Below are 25,094 nucleotides of genomic sequence, written 5' to 3'. Positions count from 1 at the left end.
TTTTCAGTATCCATCCCCTTATACTGTTCAATACAGCAGGAGCACAAATCAACGAACGGCACAAAGACTCAACGACCTCAGTCTTTTAATGGCCTTTATACTCTATAGAATTGTGGATTGACTACAGCAATGAAAAGAATCATGAAGTTGTTGTTTGTGAAGCAGTGAGTGGTGCGACTCCTGGCCCTTCGACTTGTTGTCTGCAGTCGAGGGTCTGTCTGTTTTCCTTTTTCCAGTAAAGCCCTCACCAAACTGGCTCTCTGGTCAGAGGAATTATGCAAGCGTGCAGCCAAGCGATATCTCGCAAAGTGGAATATTGATAGGTCTGTTACTAGAGGACCCTGTAGTTTAATTGCTGAGGACGGTTATATAACTGTGTTCAAATCTTTGCTCTTAAACGAATCCACACAGTTGTGGGAAGAAGAAGCTGCTGGGATAAATTGATGGTTTGTTTGGTGCGGCACCAGCCAATTTAAACAGTAGTGGATGTGAATAAGATGAAGAGATGTAGAGTTGTGGTTTTAGATGCTTTGCTCAAAAGGGTCGCATTTAGGCCCAAAAACTAGTTTGGTTGATAGCATGCGAGGTAGCCTCGAGGTATTGACATTTAATATTTAAATATGTTATTTTAATTTTATTTAATTTTATTATTATACTTTTTATTATTATTATATTTTCATGTTATTATATTTTGTTACAATATATTAACTTTATTTTTTTATTTTATTATATAATTAAAAAAAACTTTTATTATGATTTTTTTCTCGTTTTATTATATTTTATTATATTTTTATGATATTTTATACATTTTTATTATGATTGTTGATGTTGTCATTTAATTTTTTTGTTTTAGTTTAGTTTTTATATTATTTTCTTTCTTTTCTTATTTTTTTATTAGATTTTTATTATTTTATTTTTTACATTTTATTTTCATTTTAATATATTCATTTTAATTTTTATTATGGTTGTTGTTGTCGTTTCATTTTATTTTATTTTTAGTTAAGTTTTATATTGTTTTAATTTTTCCTTTTCTTTTCTTATAATTAAAAAATATATTTTTATTTTATTTTTTATTTATTATATTTAATTTTACACTTATGGTTTTATTTACATTTTATTATATTCACTTTCATTTTTATTATGATTGTTGTGGTTGTTGGTATTATTATTATTTACCCATTGTCATTTTAAGTGATTTTATTTAGTTTATTTTTATATTAATTTCATTTTATTTTTATTTTATTTTGTTTTGTTTTCATTTTTATTTTTTTTAGTTTTTCATTTTTATTATTGTTTTTATTATAATGTGTTTTGTATTAATTTTTTTTTACATTTATCGTTTTTTTATTTTATTTTATTTTTCATTTTATTCACTTTCATTACTATTATTATTATTTTTTTCTTATTTTATCTACTTTTATTTTTTTGTTTAGTTTTTTTTTCACCTAATCAAAAATGCCATTTACAGTTATTATATATATATATATATATATATATATATATATATATATATATATATATATATATAATTATTAAATTGTCTGTATTTCGTAGTTATTTTAAATAGATTTAAATTATTTTATTTCTATATTTAATTACCAATATTTATTTAGTTTAATTTGTTGTTTTCCACAAATCACTGGAGTTAGAGAAGGCAAAATTTTGCATGATATTAGACCACAACTATGTATTTGATTACCATAATTAAGGAGTAATAGTTAAGGAATCAGACTGAGCTGAAAGCAGTAATGAGAACAGTTAACAAAAGATAAAGTACAGTTTTTATGGACCGTAGTTTTCAGATCTGTTAGTGGCGGGCTGATAGAAGGCAGCAGCTCTTGCAGTTCCAGTAGCGAGGGGTCAGCAGGTCAGTCCTCTCAAGCTGTGACCCTTCATGGGTTTTCGGGGTCATGTTATATAAGCAGGAAGTGTGACACGGTTCCTTCCAGGGCTTTTTTTCTTCTGGATGAAGTGGGTTTCATGCTCATGTTTTCAAACAGACTATTGCTGATGCTCTACCAACACACCACTTATTAAACTTCCTGCCATTTTGATCTATCATTTTCCTGTCAACACTTTGCTGTTGTGGCTCTCAATGTAGTTTGGTATGTTTAGAGAGCAACTACATTTGACCTTAGGGCTGCTGTCAACACAAATCTATTAACATTGCTGCTGGCAAAAACTATTGCTTTGTCCCCATCATCACAATATAAAATTTCTATGAAAATAGTACTTTCTGAATAATGCTTTTATTCAACAAGAACATATTGAATTGGTAAAACGACACAGTAATTACTTTTTCTTGGTTGCAAAAGATTTCTATTTGAAATATTATATTTCTTTCTTTCTCATCTGAGGATTCCATTTATCCACTATATATATATATATATATATATATATATATATATATATATATATATATATATATATATATATATATATATATATATATATATATATATATATATATATATCAATAAATATATATATATATATATATATATATATATATATATATCAATAAATATATATATATTTATATATATATATATATATATATATATATATATATATGTATGTATGTATGCATGCATGCATGCATGCATGCATGCATGCATGCATGTATGTATGTATATATATATATATATATATATATATATATATATATATATATATATATATATATATATATATAATAAACTGTTTTGTGTATTTGTATTACTTAAAAATTGTTTCTGGATCATCAAAATCAGAATTATGTTAGTTTGAATATTGTTTTTTTGGTGTCTTTGTGTGCATTGTATTCATTGCATTGTGGGGACTAATAACAGTAGATTTTGACTTGTTTTTGGTCCCCATGAGAAAAATTTATCATAAATCACACAAATTGAAAAAGAAAGAGTAAAAATGAAGAATGTTTTCTTTGAGTGTTGGGTTTAGAGGTCGGTGTATAGAATATACAGACTGTACACACTCAAAAAGGCACATGGTGTTGCAAATAATGTTCCTTGAGATACCTGTACCTTTTATGATACAACTGAAATTAAGATACACAATTGTTCCCATATAAAAGGTAAAAAAATGACTCATTTGTTACAATATCTATGAAAATAAATATCACTGGAAAGGCAAAGTGATCTTATGAATTTCTATATTAAAACAAAAATCATCATTTAAATGTGTATGTTTAAAGAAACTTGTAAACATTATTTATTGAGTTCTATTATACAATAATGCAAAAAAAAAAAACTGTTAAAACATAATACTACAGTTATTGTAAACTAAACATTTAATGTATTTAAATAAATGTTTGGTAAGCATTTTTGACATGTTTAGGTAGAAAGTGTCTTGTCACTTTGGTACCTTTATGGATCAGATTTGTACACAATATTGTATCTGCAGGTTTTAAAAACCAAAGGTACATTTTGGTTTTTCATGGTACAAATCTTGTCCTGCCCAGTGCCAAGAGTTTGTACTTTCTTTGGTACAACATTTAACTGTTTTTTTTCTAAGATCGCAGTATACAAAAAATTATGTCAATGAGACATCCAATAAAGATAGCTGAACAAGTCTGTGTATTTGTGTATGCTCTTGTTCCTAATTTTTTTTATTAATTTTTAAATGATTGGATGATTTAAAAAAAAAAAAAAATAACCAAAACGTGCCATGTTTTCAGACTTGTATATATTATTTTTGACAACTATGATAATGTTTAGTTGGAGATAAATAAATAAATAAATACATTTTTTTTTAAAGTTTTTTTTCTCTAACAATTGTAGTTTTTGGACAATAGAAAGCTCTAAACGACCAATTTTATTTGAAGCTTGGATGAAATGTTACCGCATCAGACATTTTTAGGATTAAACAGCCATATCATCCTGCAGCCCAAGACCGGTTACTCACTGAAGCTAAGCAGGGTTGAGCCTGGTCAGTACCTGGATGGGAGACCACATGAGACCTAATGCACCAGTAAATTGAAGGGAACACTATACTGTCAGCGAGTGTCGTGTTTCGGATGAGACGTTAATCCGAGGTCCTGAATCTCTGTGGATTAAAAATCCCATGGCACTTCTCGTAAAGAGTAGAGGTCTAACCCCGGTGTCCTGGCCAAATTCCCCCTATCGGCCATTATAGCCTCCCAATCATCTCCATCCACTGAATCGGTTCTATCACCGTCTCTCCACACCATATATAGCTGGTGTGTAGTGAGCGCACTGGCACCGTTGTCCTGTGGCTGTCGTCACATTATTCGAGTGGATGCTGCACACTGGTGGTGGTGTGGAGAGACCCCCCTCATGATTGTAAAATGCTTTGGGTGTATGGCCATACACAATAAATGCGCTATATAAATACCCATTACATTACATTTATTAAAATATACAATATTATAATTAATTTATTTAAATTCAGAGAAACTGAGAAGTTTTCATAGCTGTATATATTCTCAGTTATGTTTACATCCAAGTAGCCCAAGTAATTTTTCTTCCATGGTTTTAATTTGTGGACCATAACCCTGATTTATCAATGATATTTTATTTTAAGGTTCAGTTCAGATTATTAATAAGGCCTTGTTGCCCTTATATTCTCGTAATTTGCTGGTTATTAATAGTTATTAAGGTAATGGTTGGGTTTAGGTATTAGTAGTATTAGAGATAAACAGTCCGTAATAAACAGCTAATATCCTATCAATAGGCAGGTAATACGCTACTAGTTAACAGTGACATTTGGCGCCTATGCTGAAGTGTTATTGACCAATTTTTTTTCCTTTTAACATTTAACCACAGCTAATAGTCCTCTACAATTGGCATCTTTTATTCGTGTTGTGCTGAGTTTCATTTAATAATTCGCCTCATGTTTACATGCTAAAAACACTGGATTACCAGCATCTAATAAACAAACCAGAGTGTGCTCGTAATATCCAACAGAAACACTCCAGAGGCCGTAATGTTTGGATCCTCTTTAAAGAGGCGTCCTGCCATTGTGGCACACTGCAGCGACATTTTCAGCCACGGCTGCAGGGAGCTGATGACTCACCTCTGTGTTAACCATTAAATAAGGTTTAAAGATCCGCCTGAGATCTCACAGCTTCAGACCAGATGCTTTAGGCTTTCCTTTTAAGAGTCTGCTTTCAGTCCACTAACCTTAATCCACCCACCCAGAGGATGCTTTTTATTTGAGCGTTATATATAGCAACTCTAATAGATCTGTCAGCCATATATACAAACCTTTGATCTATGACTAATATAATGCTTTCTGCATGCTATGTTGTGTTAGGAAGGGCTTTTAATGGAGATGTGGTGTTTGTTTGCTAGTTGTTTAAAGTCTAAATGAAATAGAGGTTGTGATGGTGTTTTTATTTTGATTGGGATGTATGTTTAAGTGATATTGAGAAACTGCAGGCAGATGTCTGGCTGGTTTTTTTAAAAGTGTTTTTATTTAGTGTAATGTAAAGGAAATATACAAAATAAGTGTTTATTTTGTTGCGCTTTATCAATTTATGTATGTACATTTAAATGACAAGTACCAAAGAAGGGTGTTAATCAATTATTTATTAAATGAACAACAGTAGAAAAGATAAACACAATGTTTTGTCCAAAGCATTTTGTTTCTCTTTTCTCCAAATCTAAAATGATTTGCTGCGTAAAGGCAAAACATTTTTTTGGTACTTGTAACTTGAAGAGATATGGTTACAGCACTAGAAAAAAAAGAAAGAGTGTGATTTTTCTTAAAATACGAAGTTCTGTCTGGAACAGGCTGATAGGTCACACCTAATCTGCCCCTACGTGATTAACTACATGGCAAAGAATATTGGTTGCTCTCGCCTCAGCAGCCAATGAGCTTTCTCCTCAGCATTTGAAAGGCTTCAGTTTTGTTTTGCGCTACAGTAGCAATGTGCAGCGCATTTTTCTGAGACCCTCCTCCACCCTAGCTCCACCTTTGTTTAGATTTGCTACAGGGCTTACATATACAGTTGAAGTCAAAATTATTAGCCCCCCCTTGTGAATTTTATTTTATTTTTTTTCAAATATTTACCAAATTATGTTTAACAAAACAATACATTTTCACAGTATGTATGATAATATTTTTGCTTCTAGAGAGAGTCTTGTTTTATTTTGTCTAATAAAAAAGCAGTTTTATTAAAAAAAAAAAAAATTTAAGGTCAATATTATTTCCCCTTTAAGCAATATTTTTATACTGATTGTCTACAGAACAAACCATTATTATACAATGACTTGCTTACTTACCCCAACTCGCATGGTTAACCTAATAAACCCAGTCAAACCTTTAAATTGCAATTTAGGGCTAACAATTCAGGATGGCTATTAATTCTGACTTCAGCTGTATATTATGTTTGCAGCAGCAGTGTGTTATATTCTTGGACTGCATGTCTGTGAATATACTGGAGGTGGAAAGTCCTCTATATTTGCACTGCTATAATCAAAGCCGCAGCAGCATGGCAGATCTATTCCACCAAGACTAAACACATTAACATTACTATATACATATTTATATATTTATCATAATACTAAATCTCATGACATTAATTTATTTTTTATTTTTTTCTGCACTGATCCATGAATCTCCACCAAATTCTCTTTAAGGCAAGTCATTTCACCCGGGCGCTATCTTTGAAATTCCTCTTGGGCAGTGTGCTCGGGCATTCTGTCTGAATGTGGAAACATCAGCGTCTCCAAAACTGTCTGCCAAGCTTATGATTACATTACATATTTGGAATCACTGATAAAATAAAACAACTGTCTCATAAGTTTAGTTTCTAAACATCCGAATAAAACAAAATCAACATTTTCAAATTGTCCAAGCTAATGTGCATGCGCACTTGAAAAGATTCGAGATCACCACACCAACCTTTTTTATGGCTGTTCTACACATGATCATCCTCTGAATAATACTTTGTCAAATCGTGCTGATCTTCTGAAATAATTCAAAACTTAGTCTTGATGGTGAATCTATGGATGAACTGTACCTCACGTTTGTTTCACACAGCTTACAAAACCAATATCATCTATAGCAATTGCTGAGTGGCCCCTGAACTAGTAGGCGGGGCTTCATTTACCATATTAACTGTTACACTTTTACCCATTCAAAACTACACGAGTGACACGTCTTGTGTATTCTATGGTCTTTGTCTCCACCTCAACAGTATTTACATACACCATTATTGACTGAAAACTATTAAACAGACATACTTCTCCTTAATGCTTCTCCCTAATGAGTTCACACCAAATGCAAATCTAAGTGTTTGCTTGAGAAGATTACATACAAAGTCAATGCAAATGCATGAACAGTGGTGAATTTACACCGGACTGCGTGAATGATGAGTGTTTGAATTTTCATCTTCTGCGAGTAATCTAGAGCGCATTGCTTTGCAAAAGGAAGAGGCAAACATCACATGAGATTGGTGTGTTCAATATCAACCTGCTTTTTAAACATTTCTGGAAATCGTCTTTGATATGGAGCCTGAACATCCTGGACGTCAGTCAAAGCTACTGTCACGCTAGCTTGAGTGTCGGACCAGCCCTGAGCTGTGTGAAATAAAGCTAGATCAGTGTCTGCATTTGTTGAAAGCTTTGGAGATGAATATTGAAAAGGAAAAGTCATTACAGCCCACAAGGATTTGTTTTGTCTTTCATTCAAGGCACACAAAGAGCCATATCTGTTACCAGACTCCCAAAGGGGAATATCAGGCTTTATTCACTTGCTTTGTAGGCACAACATTCTCTAAAATTCCTCTGAAATGTCATGAAATGCGCAGCTTTGTGTAATGTGTGATGTAACTTCAACAGAATTTCAGGGGGCGGGACAATTGATGTGGCTCCACCCCCTATTTTAAAACAGCCAATGGCATTTTGTTTCATCACAGCTCTGCCATATAGAGTAATTATTAACCTTAATAGATGACCTAAAGAATAACGTTTCAATACTGTTACAGCCGGCTTTTAAGCTGAAACAAAAAGGAGGACCAGACGCAATCATCACTGGCAAAATAACATTTATTTTAACATAACAATAACATAAATAATATAAAGTAAACTAAAAGAAGAGTCAGGGCTGAAATAGGACAGTCAACGCAGCTTAAGTGGGCTTCATGACAAGGCGATCACTCAAAATCCCAGCCCGCAAATGCTGTTTAAAACCTGTGTACCAATCATGCTATCTCCAACCTGAAACTGAAACACACTCACCGCTGATAGGCTGGGAAACCACACACACACAGCCAATAGACTGAAACGCCACACACACTCATGTCATGTCCATAGACCGGGACAACACACACACACACACACAAGCAAACTAACACACACACAGCCAACTGTTCCTGTTCGTACATCAAGAATAAGGTCAATAGAGGGTACACAGTCCCATCCAAACCTTTCTGCTGTGCCAGTGGCATGGTAATGGAGCTCTAGGACAGGAATCACATTCAGGCCTGTAGTTGGGGGGTTTGGGTGGTCCAAAAGACCCACCCCTCAATAATTTGCTCTTGAGCTCATTCATTAATCAGCTTGAGCTCATTTATTAATCCGGGGTCGCCACAGCGGAATGAACCACCAACTTATCCAGCAAGTTTTTATGCAGCGGATGCCCTTCCAGCCGCAACCCATCTCTGGGAAACATCCACACACAATTCACACACACACTCATACACTACGGACAATTTAGCCTACCATATTCACTTGTACCGCATGTCTTTGGACTGTGGGGGAAACCAGAGCACCCGGAGGAAACCCAAGCGAAGGCAGGGAGAACATGCAAACTCCACACAGAAACACCAACTGAGCCGAGGTTCGAACCAGCGACTTAGTGACCTTCTTTCTGTAAGGCGACAGCACTACCTACTGCGCCACTGCCTCGCCCTGCTCTTGAGCTCATTTTCCTAATTTGACTGCTATGCCATCAAGGTCAAAATAATCAAAAAAGGCTTTAAGATTAAGCGGAATCCGATGGCTGTCCCTTTGGTGTGACGTCAGCTAATCAGTTTTGGTCAATGCTAACAAATATTTTTCATGTGTCCAACATCCAACTGTACTAGAAAATGTACAATCTGACATCATCATCATCTTTCGCTACTGTATTGTATTGTACTGTATTGTTGAGAGAAATTTTTAAAAGTACTTTATTCTAAATCTTGGACCTTATTCTAGAAACAAAAATGACCAATAAAAAGGTCTGAAGCACCAAAAGTGGCCCATAACAAAAGTTGATTTAAATACTTTTTATTACAATAGTCAAAAAGTGTGGTTATGTTGACCATCCGACAAGCTAATTCAGAATAGTGCTTAAAATATCACTAAAATGTGTCATAATTAAATAGAAAATAAGACGTATAATGACAAAACGGTCCACTTTTTGAGAAAAAAAAAACCTTTCCCGAGGTTGGCTATGGGCCTGACATTAGTTAGCTCATATTGTATATATGTAAAGTCCGCCTCGCAAATGGTCAATTGAAATGAATGGGTGTGGGCGAGGGTTTCAGTTATAAGCCTGGTAACTGTGGCAACAGTGGAATATAGGTGAATGTGCACTGCACTGATGGTGTGGATGAGAGCTGATTAACGACAATGACCTGATTTTTCATAGGGTTTATTCATTTGGCAAATGCTTTTATCTACAATGGGAAAAGTGTGTGCATTTTGCGGTGTGTATATATTCCCTGAAATCAAGCCTTTGACTTTGGTGTCACCACTCTTCATATTTTGGTTGGAGCTCTTGTTGTTTTTGTATTTATGGATGATAGGAAAGATGTGCATCATTAGTTGTAGCTTTTATTAGTTGTCACTCATTTTATTATAGACTTTTGAATGTCCATGGAACATTATTTCACGCATATTTTTTAACACAGCTATTTGAGACATTTAAGTAAGTCAAGGCAGGGTATGTTTATTTATATAGCACATTTCCTACACAATGGTAATTCAAATCACTTTACATAAGCAAGAATACAAATATATAATACAATATATAATACACAGCAAGTATAAGAAATCAAAATAACAATGTGGAAAAAAAAGATTAAAAACGAACAGGTTAGAAAAAGTTCAAAAGGAATGAAAAGAAAGAAAACGGCAACATAATAAAGCACAGTTGTGTTTTCAGTTTTGATTTGAATGCGCCTAATTTTGGAGCACATCTGATCACTACTGGAATCAGTAGGCAATTTACTAAATTTAATATGCTTTATTTTATAGTGCAAATAAAATCACCTTTTCAAATGTTATTTCATAGATATATGCAGTTGTGCAAAATTATTATCTCTCCTGTAGAATTAATATTCTTTTAAAGTGATGTTTAACAGAGCAAGGACATTTTTTCACAGCACAACACACACACACACACACACACACACACACACACACACACACACACACACACACACAAAGACGCATCATTGTACACTCCAAAGTGTTGTTTTGCTGCTTGTTTAAACCACATATTTAAAATGAGTTGAATCAACACAATTCTTTAGTTCTTTTTGGCACAACGTAAAAACAATTAATTACACTACATAAAAGCCTAGATTTTTTTTGTCCCCGTGAATGTCTAAAAACATCTCAAATCACCGGCAACTATTAGCTGTTCCCAGGTTTGGAAGTTCCTGCTCATCTGTGATAAAACTGCCGAAAACAGGCCATTCTATGCAGGTGTGAAATGCCCCCCCACCCCTCCATATGACTAGCTTTAATTAGCATATGAATGAAACTACCTTAAGGACTCCACTCCTTATTGGATGAAGATAAAATTTGAAAGCAGAAAAGCATTTGTGATTGGCTGCTGTGTGTCAGCCTAGCCAATTACAATGCATTGTAACAAAACCCCTCCTATTTATGATTTAATAAAAATATATATTATACTTATAGTTATATATTTTATTTATAATAATCATTAAAATACTGGATTATTATTAGTACTTATAATGTAAGAAAGTACCAGCTAACTAAAGTCATGATTCCCCATATTAAGAAGAGAAGTTTTGATAAAATATAAGAGATTTATAAATATAGTTCAGACAGATTGTACAAATATTTAAAAAAAATCACACAAAAGTAAATACAATGATGCAATTTTTGTAGTGCAAGTATAATTGTGAAGTTGGCGGTTCATTCCGCTGTGGCGACCCCTGATTATTAAAGGGACTACGCCTAAGGAAAATAAACAAATATGAATGTGCATTCATTCATTCATTCTTTTTTTTTTCGGCTTAGTCCCTTTATTAATCAGAGGTCGCCACAGCGGAATGAACCGCCAATATATTCAGCATATGTTTTACGCAGCGAATGCCCCCTTCCAGCTGCAGCCCATCAATGGGAAACATCCATACACTTTCATTCACACACATACACTTCAGACAATTTAGCTCACCCAATTCACCGAAACCACATGTCTTTAGACTTGTGGGGGAAACTGGAGCACCTGGAGGAAACCCACGCGAACACTGGGAGAACATGCAAACTCCACACAGAAATGCCTTCTGACCCAGCCAAGGCTCAAACCAGTGGCCTTCTTGCTGTGAGGTGACAGCGCTACCCACTGTGCCACCGCATTGCCCATGAATGTGTGTCATGGCTTTAAGTGTTTTTGTGCTGCCTCAGGGTTGTAGTTTTGTAGAGACATTCTTTGAGATGGTATTCCCTGGAAACATTTTTGATATAATGCTGTGTACTTTGAACCAGCTTCCAGTTTTTTTCTGAAGTGTGGCACACAGGTTGCTGAGCTCCTGGCCATGAAACGATGGAGACCTCACAATCCACCCTGACACCATCAACTGTCCCATCCTCCTCATCAGACATCAAATCTGATGTGATGCCCCTACAGAACTCAGTCTCATCTACTGTACTTAATTGATTTGTGTTGGGACAGCATGAAGGGATTGTGTGGAACCCTGTATTTTTTACATTGTAATATTTTTTTGTTATTTTTAATTATATTATCCTCATTATAATGGCGTTTTATATTAAATCATGAATGTTGAAGAATAGTAAAACATCAAAATCTCTAATGCAACAATAAACTTTAAAACAGTGATCTCAAACTCAATTCCTAAAGGGCCAAAGCTCTGCATAGTTTATCGCCAACCACCTTCAACCCACACCTGCTTAATAGTCTCTAGTAGTCTTGAACACCTTGATTAGTTGCATCAGCTGTGATTGATTAGGGTTGGAGCAAAACTGCAGAGCTGCGGTCCTCCAGGAATCCAGTTTGAGACCCACAGGATGATTAAAAAATGCTTGGTTTCACATGATTTGTTTTGGAACAACATAAACATATTAGTTTTATTAGTTTATAACTTATTAGATTTTACAGATTTAGGTGGATGGAACATAAAACAATTAAGTTGTACCCCCAAAAAACACACAAGAGTTGTGTTGTTTCAACGCATTTTATATTAGTAGTTTGAGCAAACAGCAAACTTCATTTTTTTATTTTTTTTTTATGACGGTATTATATGAAAAAACTTAATTTTTTTAAGTGAAGGAATCAATGGTGAATCATGTTGCCATGGTAAATCTGTCTTGGTAAATCAAATAATATACATATTTTGTATTTAATTTTATATTTTACTTATACCTGTGGTTTTCCAATGTTTATGTTTTTTGTGACACTTCTCTCTCTTTCTGTTTCCACAGTATCCTCTTTGCTGACATTGAGGGCTTCACCAGTCTGGCTTCCCAGTGCACTGCCCAGGAGTTAGTGATGACCCTCAACGAGCTTTTCGCACGATTCGACAAACTGGCCGCCGTAAGTATCCACAGCCCATGCCTTCAGCTGAGCAGCTTTTTTTAAAAAAAAAAAAAAGCAAAACACGACTGAGATGCAAACATATTAATTCGACTCGCGTCCCACTCACACAGCTGACTATGATAGACAGGCCCTCCCTCCTGTCAGAAGTGTGTTTGTGATCACGTTTCACACACCGGGTATCCCGCTGTTTTCCAGGCTAACTATCTCCTCGTTATCTCCACTGGCTCTGGTGACTCACTGCAGCAAAGTCGCCATGTGGTTGTGCACGTACTCATGCCGCTCAAAGAAGAAAACCATCTGCTGTCTGTTCAGATGTTTGCACACTTCTCTAAAGCTTCCAGCAAAAAGACTACAAAAAGTCTGCATTCGTACTTGGGCCTGATGATCAACAATAGAGGTTATTGTATGGGCTGCGGGTTAAATCAAGGCATGCGCCGGGGTGACATTCAGGTGGCTGTCATAAGACCCGGGCTGCTGCCGTGAGTCCTGTGCCCGACCTCAGGCTCTCTCTTCTGCTTTCTTCTTGCGTGTGTCTTTCTGTTCCTAAAAATTGCTTTAATGCTTGAAATTTCAGTCACACTCAAGACTGTTACAATCCAGCTGTGATCTTGAGCATTTCAAAGCAGATTCAGGGTATCCGCAGGGTCTTAAAGTCTTAAAATGTTCTAAATTTCAGGCCTTAAAAGGTCTTAAAATCACTGAAATATTGTGTTGTAAGTCTTAAATCATTTTAAACAGGTCTTAATTTTCTTATGTCAATGTAAAGCAACTAAAAACATTTAATCGCTAACATTCCATCTCAATAAACGTTTTACCAAAACTTTATTCATTAATATTTTGTTACCAATATGGTTTGTCTTCCGACAATAATTTTTTTTTTTAATGTTTTAACTGGGCCATTAGAAAAAATCCTTAACGTTTAGCCTCGTGTAAATCTGAAATTTTACTTGAATGGTCTTAAAGTCTTAAAATTTGACTTGATGAAACCTGTGGAAACCCTGAGATTAAAAGAACATTTCTCTTTACAATGACTTCTGAGTTTGACAAAGTGGTGTGCAAGTTTGGTCCTGGAGAGCCACAGTCATGTAGGGTTTACTTTGATTTCATTTTGTCTGTGCCTAAAAAGAAAGATTCAAAGTCAAAGTTTTGATGACTTACAGAGACTAGAATATCTTTAGTAACGTTCAAAATACATAAATCATTCAAATATATTTATTTAGTTGACTTATGATGTTTTAGAATTAATTAAATTAAATAAAAAAAATGAATTAGGGGTTTAATTAGTAGAAGTTTAAAAAGTAAAATGAATTATTAGGGCTTTTGTTTTTCAAACTGAGTGCAACAAATTATATGCTATTAGATCTGTGACTAATTATTGATTTGTTAGTCAATAAATCTCTAATTTATCGATTAACAAAGGGGGAAAAAAATTACATTTTAATAAATATTAATTACATTAACTGTATACTGTAAAACCCAAAAGGTTACTCAAACTTTTGAGGAAACGGATTGCAACAGACCATTTAAGTTCAAAAACTAAACCTAATGAGTACTGTAAACTTAATCCATTTTAGTAAAAGAAGCAATTTAAGCACAGTAAACACACTGTGAACTTACTCCATATAAGTTGAAGCAATGGGGTATTAAATTAACTCATTACCTTTAATACTGAGTTCAAAACTTTTCAAATGAGTAGAATTTACTTTCAGTAAATTGAATTAGCTACACTCATTTCATTTGATAAAGTTGACAGTTGGGTTTCACAGTGTTATTATGATTTAATATGACAATTATTTTTTTTATAATACTTATTTACTTAATATTTTAAGTAATTACTTAATCAATAAGCAATTGTTTTATTTTCTGACTCTATCAATTAGTTTTTGCAGATCTATGTACTATATTGCAGTTAATCAAATTAAAAATAGAAATTTTTCATAGGGATTTATGTGATTTTCATTACATTATTTTTAAAAACCATTTTAAGGTAAATAGGAATTTTCCCTATACAAAATCATTTATATTAGGGGTGACACTTTAATTATTTAATTAAATTTAATTAAATTTAAACTTTATTATTTGTTTATTTTTTGTTAATTAGTTGTTGCAGATTTATAAAAAGTTTATTTTATGGTTAAAAAATAATGATGAAACACTTCATATTTGGTTGAGCTATGTTTTAGTATCATATAACCTTTTTTTTATTCATTTCCAAGAGATTTCTGATGAGATTACTGATGTTTTCCAAGAAAAACATCAGAACAAATTAGGATGGATTTTTGAAATCATGAAACCAGGATGCCAAACTTACTTTATAAAAAAATTGACTGTAGACACAGATTAAAATCTGACCTCTCTAAGCCATTTGGGAACAGTTGGGTTTTGAGTTTGTTTTGTCTCCATAAATCGTGTAAATCCCTATGAAAATCCACACCCTTAAAAGGAAAAACCATTTGTGGAATGCGAAGGGGTTTTAATGGAGAAAATACGTTATATGTAACACATTCCCTTTGTTGGATATCACGTATCACACCCTAATAGTTATGAAATGGCATGTGATGTATTATTTAAACTGGTAACACTTTAGAATAATGGTCCAGTAGTTAATGTGTTTACATTAAACTTAACATTAAATTTGAATAGTCTTGTAAAGCATCTGTTAATCATAGTTCAATATAGCTAACGCATTATTAAAATCCAAAGTTGTTTTTGTTAACATTAGGTAATGCAAAGTGAGTGAACATGAACTACTGTTATTCAACTTAAATAACATTAACTAACAATAACAAAAATAAATACATACATAATAAATGTTTTACTAATTGTTTGTAAACACATTAACTAACATTAACTAATGGGCCATTACCTTTATACTTTTAAATTAAGGGCCTTATAGATGAACTAATCTAAATGTTAACAACAGCACTTCAAACAGCCGAAATATCCGTCCTTGAACCACAAAACTAGCCATAACTGTACATTTTTTGGAAATTTAGATTTACACATCACATTAAATCTGAATAAATAAGCTTCCCATTGATGTATGGTTTCTTAGAATAGTTCTAGTTTTGGCCAAGCTACAACTATTAGGACATCTAGAATCTGAGGGTTCAAAAACAATTGAAATATTGAGAAAATCGTCTATGAAGTTGTCTAAGGTTAATTTTGGCTAAATTTGAAAACTGTGTTTGCGTCTAAATGTTCCATGCCCACACCATTGTTTTCAGTTCTTTCCATCATCCACACTATCAGCTGAAACACTTTTAATTATGTACTTTCAATGCACACAGACATAAGACGCTTTTACCTCTGTCATGTTTGCCTGCCGTTAATTTACTTTCCATCTCTTTGAAATGTTGCAACATTTTGTCGTCTGCTTCTGCAGCTGAACAATAGTTCCAAGTAAACGTTATATGTTCGAGACAGGCAAGAGGCAATATGGATTAAATACAAACTTGACCGAAGAAGTGTATCTGAACATAGACCTGTGATCATTAAAGACACAGTGATACAGCAAGTATCACTATACGGTATCTTGCTTGTTTTTTTACAGAGCTATATTTGAAAGTCTTATTCGCTATAGAATCACAGTCTGGTTTGGAAATCTGTCTGTTCAATTGAAAAATAAATTGGTTCATATTAAAAAAACAGCCATGAAAATCATAAAAATAAAACAATACAAGCCCATACATGCTCTTTATGAACAGGCGGTCATGAGAAGAGCAATACATATTAGTGCTGATTCCAAACATCCTCTTATAAGTGGATATCAGCTGTTACCGTTAGGAAGAAGACAGAGAACGCCAATATGTAAAACCAATAGATTGAAGCTTTCGTTTGTTCCTACCTCGATAAAGCTATTGAACTCTATCAAGAACAATGCACCTGTAGAATATTAGCACCTGACTGTGTTCTGTGCTTTATATATTTCATAATTATATATTTATATATGGTCTAATTTTGTAAACAATGAATATTCATAATAGTTTTGTTTGTTTTATTTATTTTATTGTCTGCTTAGAGCAACGTTGTAGCACTTTATTGCCCAAGACAAATTTCCTCGGGGACAAATAAAGTTTATCCTATCCCATCCCAAACTGACATTGTTTGACTAATCTTTGATAAAGCTGTCAAAACACACAGCATCCAAAACATCTGGTTTACAATTTTGTAAATTTTTGTTAGCTGTATTGGTCACTAAATTGAGTCACATGATTAAATAGCGTCGTTGTTTTCGAAAACCTCAATTTTCAGTCCACACTGCAACACAAAAATGCCGTTTTTACATTTTGTCCACTTTGGACTGTATTTAAAAAGATTTGTTTCCTAAAAATGCCATCTCGGTGTGGGCGTAAGGTCAGAGTAGAGCAAAAAAATATGTGTTTTTAAATGTACTAGTGTGGACATGGCCTAAATGAAGTGTTTAGCAATGCATATTACTAATAAAAATAGAGCTTTTGGTATATTTATAGTGGGACATCTACAAAATCTCTTCATGAAACATGGTCTTTATATTCTAATGATTTTTGGCATCAAAGTGAAATCAATAATTTTGACAAACACAATGTATTTTTGGAAATTGCCAAACCCTATTTGTGCATCATGAGATTATTGTAGGGTTGTGATTTCTGCTCAATTATCACTGTCCTGTGTTTCAGGAGAATCACTGTCTGCGGATCAAGATTCTGGGTGACTGCTACTACTGTGTGTCAGGGCTGCCGGAGGCCCGTGCTGACCATGCGCACTGCTGTGTGGAGATGGGAGTGGACATGATAGAAGCAATCTCGTGAGTATGACAGTGTTGCTTCTGTTCGTCAGACAGGAACAGCAAGGCTTTTGTGTCTTCTTTTAAATGCCCTCTGAAAATGTACTTCAGCCCGGAGATACACAGGAGACGCTGTGGTGAATCGAGACCTGCTGCGATCCCCAGAAATGGATACACTTTGATGTCCCTTTTCAAATCGTCTCATTATTGCAGTGCTTTTCAAAGTCCGGACTCTGGAAATTTAATCCGGACCCGCCTCTATTTTATATTTCAAGAGTACTAATTATGTGTAAGGGAATGAAAGTGTGGATTTACGGCTTTGATAAATACATGTTAAGTTTGCAATCTTTTTAGCTACTTTCGGCCATGGTTCAAATTGAAACCAAAGGTGACATTTAAAGGTTTGCTGTTTGAAGCTGTTGTCATGACATCCAGTCAGCACCTTCATGACCTCACTGCAGTGAGCGTTTGAATGGGTTTGGATGTCAGTTTCCAGAAAAGAAACGTTTGCAAAGAGAATAGTTTGACAGAGGTATTCATTCATTTCTCTTCAGTTCTGTACAAAACTCTTCTGTTTGATTTGTTTGAGATCATTTGAGTTGGAGTTGGAAATGTCAAATACCACTATGAAACAAAAGTTTAGTCAGCTGACAAAATACGTAAAGTGTCATTTCTTACACTAGCCTGCTCTGTGTTTTGCACCATTTTAGTTTTGACCTACCTCTGGATGTTTTTCTGTTTTGTCACTTGCAGTTTTGCCACTTTTGCAATTGTAATAATGTATTTTTGAAAGCAAAAGACACTATTTGTAATTGTTAAATTGCGTATTGATTGATATTTTTCTTATAATAATTTTTTCCAGAGTTTTGACCTTCAGATTTGGACTTTTAAATTGAGACTTTGGGATCCCCTCCATTATTACACAGTACTTCCATGGTTAGATTTAGTCATTAAATTGCATGTAGTCATAGTTAGTACTCTTTGTTAATATGTATGCAAAAAAAGTCACAGAAGTATTGCAGCAAGGATTTTCCAGAGGTTTTCAATCACATGTATTTCAGGACACTGGGCTGGCCATTTCAATGGTTTCAGTTTCAAGAAACTGCTTTACCCGTTTTGCTGTGTGACGGTGCTCATTGCCCTGCATGAAAATTTGCTGGTTGATTAGGCGATAAACCCAGAGAACGAATCATGATTTTGACACATTTTTAATCATAATAGTTTTAATAATTCTTCTTCTTCTTCTTAATCCTGTATGGTTGCAGGGTCGGCTGTTTGGAACAAGCCATTTTAGACTTTTACGACTTTTTTTTTTTTTTTTTTTTTTTTTTTTACACATTCCGGCCGGCCTGTCGTCTGGGCCTGTCAAGCTCATACACTCATACACTACGGACAATTTAGCCTACCCAATTCAACTGCAGCATGTCTTTGGACTGTGGGGAAAACCGGAGCACCCGGAGGAAACCCAGAGAGAAAACATGCAAACTCCTCACAGAAACACCAACTGAGTCGAGGTTCGAACCAGCGGCCTAATAGTTTTAATAATTAATTTCTAATAACTAAAAATATAGCTAATAATATTGACCTTAAAAATAGTTTCAAAATTTTGAATATGCTTTTATCTCAGCCAAATTAAAATAAATAAACATTCCTCAGAAGAAGAAACAATAATATATTTTATTGTATTAATATTAGAATAAAGTTGTAAGTATTTTAAATCGTGGGAAAATGTCCTTGCTCAAAGCATTAAACATCACTTGGGAAAATTTGAAAAATAATACAAATTTGACAGAAGGACAAATAATTATGACTTCAACTATATAAAAGAAAATATCGGTGACCTGGAAATTTTCGGTTTCTATCTAATTTTGATGTCTGTGTATTGTCAGAATATATTCCATATGTCATTATATTATTAATATGGTTGTTGACGCAAATGCATTAATGCGTTAATTATTTTAATGTTTTAATGCATACGTTAATGTTGAAATAATTGGATGAAAAAAAATTACTGAAGCATGCAGAGTAGCATAATGTAATTTACACCATGCAGTTCAACTTACAAGCTTTGACATTTGGTGGAAGCTACAGTACAGTATGTAGGCGCTCCTTTTAAAAAGAAAAATCATGTTATAAAGCATTAAGTGCATTGCATAGGCTATGACTATATTAGATTACTCATCAAATGCTTAATGCATTCATTCATTCATGCAATTTCCTTCAGCTTAGTCTCTATTTCAGAGGTTGCCACAGCAAAATGAACCACCAGCTATTCTAGCATATGTTTAATATAGCAGATGCCGTTTCAGCCGCAACCCACACACTACGGACAATTTAGTTAATTCAATTCACCTGTACAGCATGTCTTTGGACTCTGGGGGAAACCGGAGCACCAGGAGGAAACCCACATGAACTCGGGGAGAAAATGCAAACTCCACACAGAAATGCCATCTGGCCTAGCCGGGACTCAAACCAGCGACCTTCTTACTGTGAGGCAAGAGTGCTAACCACAAAGCCACCGTGCTGCTCGCAAATCATTAGCGTGTATATATTTTGTTTCTTGAGTTAAGAAAATGTTGTACTCTTTTAAACAACCTGTTCTTTATTCGTCTTGAAATGCAAACAAGAAGAGACGGTCCAAACTGTGCACTTCATTTAACACTAAGGCAGGAGAGAGGATCTGCAGACAGATTAGGATCCAGTGAAGTTGAGATTTATTCACAGGCTTTTCATTTTGATTTAATTATTTAGCGAATCCACAGATGAAAGAGTCAACAACATAAAGTAAATACAAGGCTTCTGCCTGACAGGAGTGATATGTTGTTGATATAATAGTAAAAGAAAGATTGTTTTTAACTTTTTAGAAATTTTGATGGAATGTTTATATATAATATATTCTTAACACTGTGTCTGCCCATTTTTTGTTTATATAACAGGGACAGTACACTGACATTGTTATACAAGGACATCCAATGCCGCGTACATAGGATATTGTAGGTTATAGCATGAAGCTAATTTGCAGCCTTCGTCCCTGGTTAGGCTTTCTAAAAAAAAATCAACAAATAAAAACAATACATCAAACATGTGCAGTATATGCAGTGCCACAAACATAAAATGTGAGTCAATCTGGATACTAAAGAGAAATGTAAACCTGACCAACCTGAAAGAATATACTTAACGTTCACAAAGCTGTAAAGATTTCAACCATTCTTTTAGCTTTACAGATAAAAAAGGTAGTTCTGGTTGTAACTTTAAATCATCTGGCGTGTCTATATATATATATATATATATATATATATATATATATATATATATATATATATATATATATATATATATATATATATATATATACACACACATGTATGTATGTGTATATATGTATGTGTATATATATATATATATATATATATATATATATATATATATATATATATATATATATATATATATATTATACAGTTATACAGTTATACATGTATAATATATATATATATATATATATATATATATATATATATATATTATACAGCCCCCCTAAATTATTAGCGCCCCTGTTTATTTTCCCCAATTTCTGTTTAACGGAGGGAAGATTATTTCAGCACATTTCTAAACATAATAGTTTTAAAAACTCATTTCTAATAACTGATTTATTTTATCTTTGTCATGATGACAGTAAAAAATATTTTACTAGATATTTTTCAAGACTTCTATACAGCTTAAAGTGACATTTAAAGGCTTAATTAGGGTAATTAGGGTAACTAGGCAGGTTAGGGTAATTAGGCAAGTTATTGTATAACGATGGTTTGTTCTTAAGACAATCGAACAAAAAATTAGCTTAAAGGGGCTAATAATTTTGTCCCAAAAATAGGTTTTAAAAAATTAAAAACTGCTTTTATTCTAAAAAATTCAAAAGGGTGCTAATAATTCTGATTTTAACTGTGTGTGTATGTATATGTATGTATATGTATGTATGTATGTATGTATGTATGTATGTATGTATGTATGTATGTATGTATGTATGTATGTATGTATGTATGTATGTATGTATGTATGTATGTATGTATGTATGTATGTATGTATGTATGTATGTATGTATGTATGTATGTATATGTATGTATATGTATGTATATGTATGTATGTATATGTATGTATATATATATATATATATATATATATATACACATACATACATACATACATACATACATACATACATACATACATACATACATATGTATGTATGTGTATGTATATATGTATATATATATATATAGATGTGTGTGTGTGTGTGTGTGTGTGTGTATGTATGTATATGTATCTATGTGTGTGTGTTATCATACAAAAGCAGTTTTAATTCGCAATTTCATAACAGGATTAAATTTACTAAATTGTCATAGAAAACAAAAAATAAATGGAACTTGAGACCTCCTATAATATTCAGTTTCACCTCCTCTGAAATGTCATTAAATCAATGTTTTCTAAAGGTTTGGTGCATCCTTTCACTATTGAAAAAGGAGCATCTTCAGAATTAGTTTTGTATCCAAGGAAACGGACACTTTTAACTGAAGGTTCATGGAAAGGCTGAGCTCAGAGAGAACACTTAATTTTACTAGTAATGACTAAATTGTCCTAAGCATTGCGTTCTTTCTAGAAACTTTGAATTGGCCTGAGTGGGTTTGTCCGGGACTTCTAATTAGTCAGGTCGGTCATTGTTTAATTGAGTTGTTTCTGAGTTATTTGTCTGGTGTTCATGTAAACGTGTCTGCAGGCCTGACTCCTCTAATGTTCAGTATGTCAAAGCAGTTGTTTGTTAAGGCAGGATTGGAGCTGGTGACTGGCTTTCTGCTCCACTGAGCACGTGTCTGTGTTTCTCTGAGCTCCAGCCAGCCGCCCAGCGCCCCGTCACAGGAAGAGACCATTTTTCCGCAGACTTGCCTGTCGCACTCAATGTTCAAAGGAGTTTGATGGCTTGTTTGCTGTGTGACGTCGGGATCAGAATGTGCTGGTAACTTGTTGATGTGCCTGGTGGAAAGGTGCGTTTTGAGGAGCACTGAATCCACCTTGGGGTTTCTTCTTAAAGGGAAAGTGAGATGACATTTGTTTTGTGAGAAAGGTTATGAATTTATTGTATTGAATTGTTAAGCTTGTGTCCGAATGTAGGAAATACTGTTCTGTTGGTTGTATTGAGAACGAGTAAAGAGAAAGCTACCATTTCCCTTCAAACCGTAAAAATCCCTTATTTTTGTATCTTCTGCAGTGTTTTTGTGCCGAGTAAAATATTTTTGATTTATACTTGATTTTTATAAAAACATTATATAATTTTAATTTGACCTCTATTGTTTTTGCTATTTTTCTTGATTTTTTTTTTTGTTTGTTTACTAACTGGTAGGAGGAAAAAAAGATGAAATTCATCAATATAAACCATATAAAACCATGATATTAAACCATGACTTATCAATATGTGAGCTCAGATTTTTGTAAAGCATACTTTCAGTTTTTTAATCCATACTAACAATCCATACCTCGCCACTGGCTTGCTTGGTTTTGGGACTTGTGGAGCTGGAGATGGATTTGCTCTTCAGTGTTTGAACTTTCAGCAGTGAAAATTAAACAAAACTAAACTAGACTTCAACTCTGAAATCTGGACTGACACAGTTTCAATTTACTCGTACTTAAAGCTAGTAAAGCTGCTTTGACACAAGCGCTATAGAAATAAAGATGAATTGAATTGAATTAATTCATGCATGCACTTTTGAAATCAATTCCTAAAGATTTCTAAATTGTAGTCTAATGACAAAATTTCCAGATTAGTTATGTATTAATAAATACAAAGCCCAGGAAGTTACTTGTGGAAGGGAAAAAAACTATGTGTGGCAACAATCTTCTTTGTTTAAATACTAAATGATAATTTAATTGATCCCCTTTTTTTATCGTATAGTCTTTTAGTGCAAGAGTTATAAATTTGTGTAAGGATAAAACATGCATGTTTTACAAAATCGGAGTACACAATCTGGAAGTTTGTGGGTACGGTTTAATAATCCATTAGCACAGTTTGTTAAACCAGTGTTTCTCAACCACGTTCCTGAAGGACCACCAACACTGCATGTTTTGAATGTCTCACACCCATTATGGGTCTTTTAATCTCTGCTAATGAGCTGATGATCTGAATCAGGTGTGTTTGGTTAAGGAGACATGGAACATGTGCAGGGCTGGTGCTTCTCCAGGAATATGGTTGACAAACTGATGCAAGCAAGTTTTATAAACCAAGGGAAGTCTTATTTCATCTTGGCTTATGCTTCTTGTTTTGATTTTTCCTCTAGATTTAGTTCATTTTTTCATCTGGAATAATTTTTTTTCGGTTTAGCTTTTTTGTTGTTTTGGTTTGTTTCTTGTGTGATTTTTGGCTTTGTGCTTTGTTATATTATATGCTTAAATCATTACAGTTTTAATTCAAATAAAACTTGTTACATATATATTTTAACATATTTTTATTTCAAAGTGTTTAGCACTGTTGCTTCACAGTAAGAAGGCCGCTGGTTTAAGTCTCAGTTGGGTCAGTTGACATCTGTGGGTTTACATGTTCTCCCCGTGTTCGTGAGGGTTTCCTCCTGTTACTCCGGTTTCCCCCACAGTCCAAAGACATGCGCTATAGGTGAATTGAATAAACTAAATTGCCCATAGTGTGTGGGAATGAGAGAGTGTATGGGTGTTTCCCAGTGCTGGATTGTGGCTGGAAGGGCATCCACAGCTTAAAAGATATGATGGAATAGTTGGCAGTTCATTCCGCTGTGACGACCCCTGACGAAATAAGAGACTAAGCCGAAAACAAAAATGAATTAATGAATAATTCATATATTATTGGCTGGATGTACCACTGTGTTTATCACGTTTAAAGCAGCACATTCTTAAGGAGAAATCATTGTTTCTGCAAAGTCACTTTTTTTCTCAGTTGAGCTGATGGCAGTCATCATGAATTATAATAAGGTTTAGATTAAAATCCCCTCTCTCCTTGACTAAAGGTGACATGGTGGCAAAGCTTATGTCACTTTCTTCACATACTTTATCAAAGCTTATATTTAAACCGCTTTCTCAGTAATGTGTAGCAACACTGGAAGTTTTAAAATCACCACAGAGTATAAAATTAGCATATAAACTAATTTTGAATCCTTCAATTAACAATTGTATTTTTTTTTTGTGTGTGTGTGCACTCCAGCTTGGTGAGGGAAGTCACCGGTGTGAACGTCAACATGCGTGTTGGAATACACAGCGGGCGCGTTCACTGCGGGGTGCTGGGATTAAGGAAATGGCAGTTTGATGTCTGGTCCAACGATGTCACCTTGGCCAACCACATGGAAGCTGGGGGCAAAGCAGGGTGGGTTCATGAACTTTGCATGTATTTTTTTATTTTTTTTTGCTCATGTTTTCTCACCTGAACTCCCTATGTCTCTTCACTTTTAAAATCGGATTCTTTTTCCATTAACACAAGGCAAGTTTAGACGTGTCTTTGTGCTGTTATCTTTCTCACCATAACTTTGTTCAGAATAGCATACTACTTCTGTCATGTCAG

At 33.9% G+C, this 25,094-nt stretch overlaps 1 protein-coding gene across 5 annotated transcripts in view; it reads left to right on the top strand.

Moving 5' to 3' along the window:
- adcy5 (adenylate cyclase 5) overlaps window positions 1-25,094 on the top strand; it is a 153,921-nt gene that overhangs the window by 91,822 nt on the left and 37,005 nt on the right. For all 5 annotated transcript variants that reach the window (XR_015498917.1, XR_015498916.1, XR_015498915.1 and 2 more), the window contains exons 4-6: window positions 12,645-12,756; window positions 17,418-17,545; window positions 24,741-24,899. Coding sequence is in view for 2 of the 5 variants with exons in the window: in NM_001171585.4 (NP_001165056.2) it covers window positions 12,645-12,756; window positions 17,418-17,545; window positions 24,741-24,899 (399 nt within the window). In the remaining 3 variants the exon portion in view is untranslated. The remainder of the gene's footprint in view (window positions 1-12,644; window positions 12,757-17,417; window positions 17,546-24,740; window positions 24,900-25,094) is intronic.

The sequence above is a fragment of the Danio rerio genome, chromosome 9, assembly GCF_052040795.2.
Source record: "Danio rerio strain M-AB ecotype USA chromosome 9, GRCz13ab, whole genome shotgun sequence".
In the NCBI taxonomy this organism is placed as follows: domain Eukaryota; kingdom Metazoa; phylum Chordata; class Actinopteri; order Cypriniformes; family Danionidae; genus Danio; species Danio rerio.
This window is presented reverse-complemented; position numbering and strand designations above follow the sequence as displayed.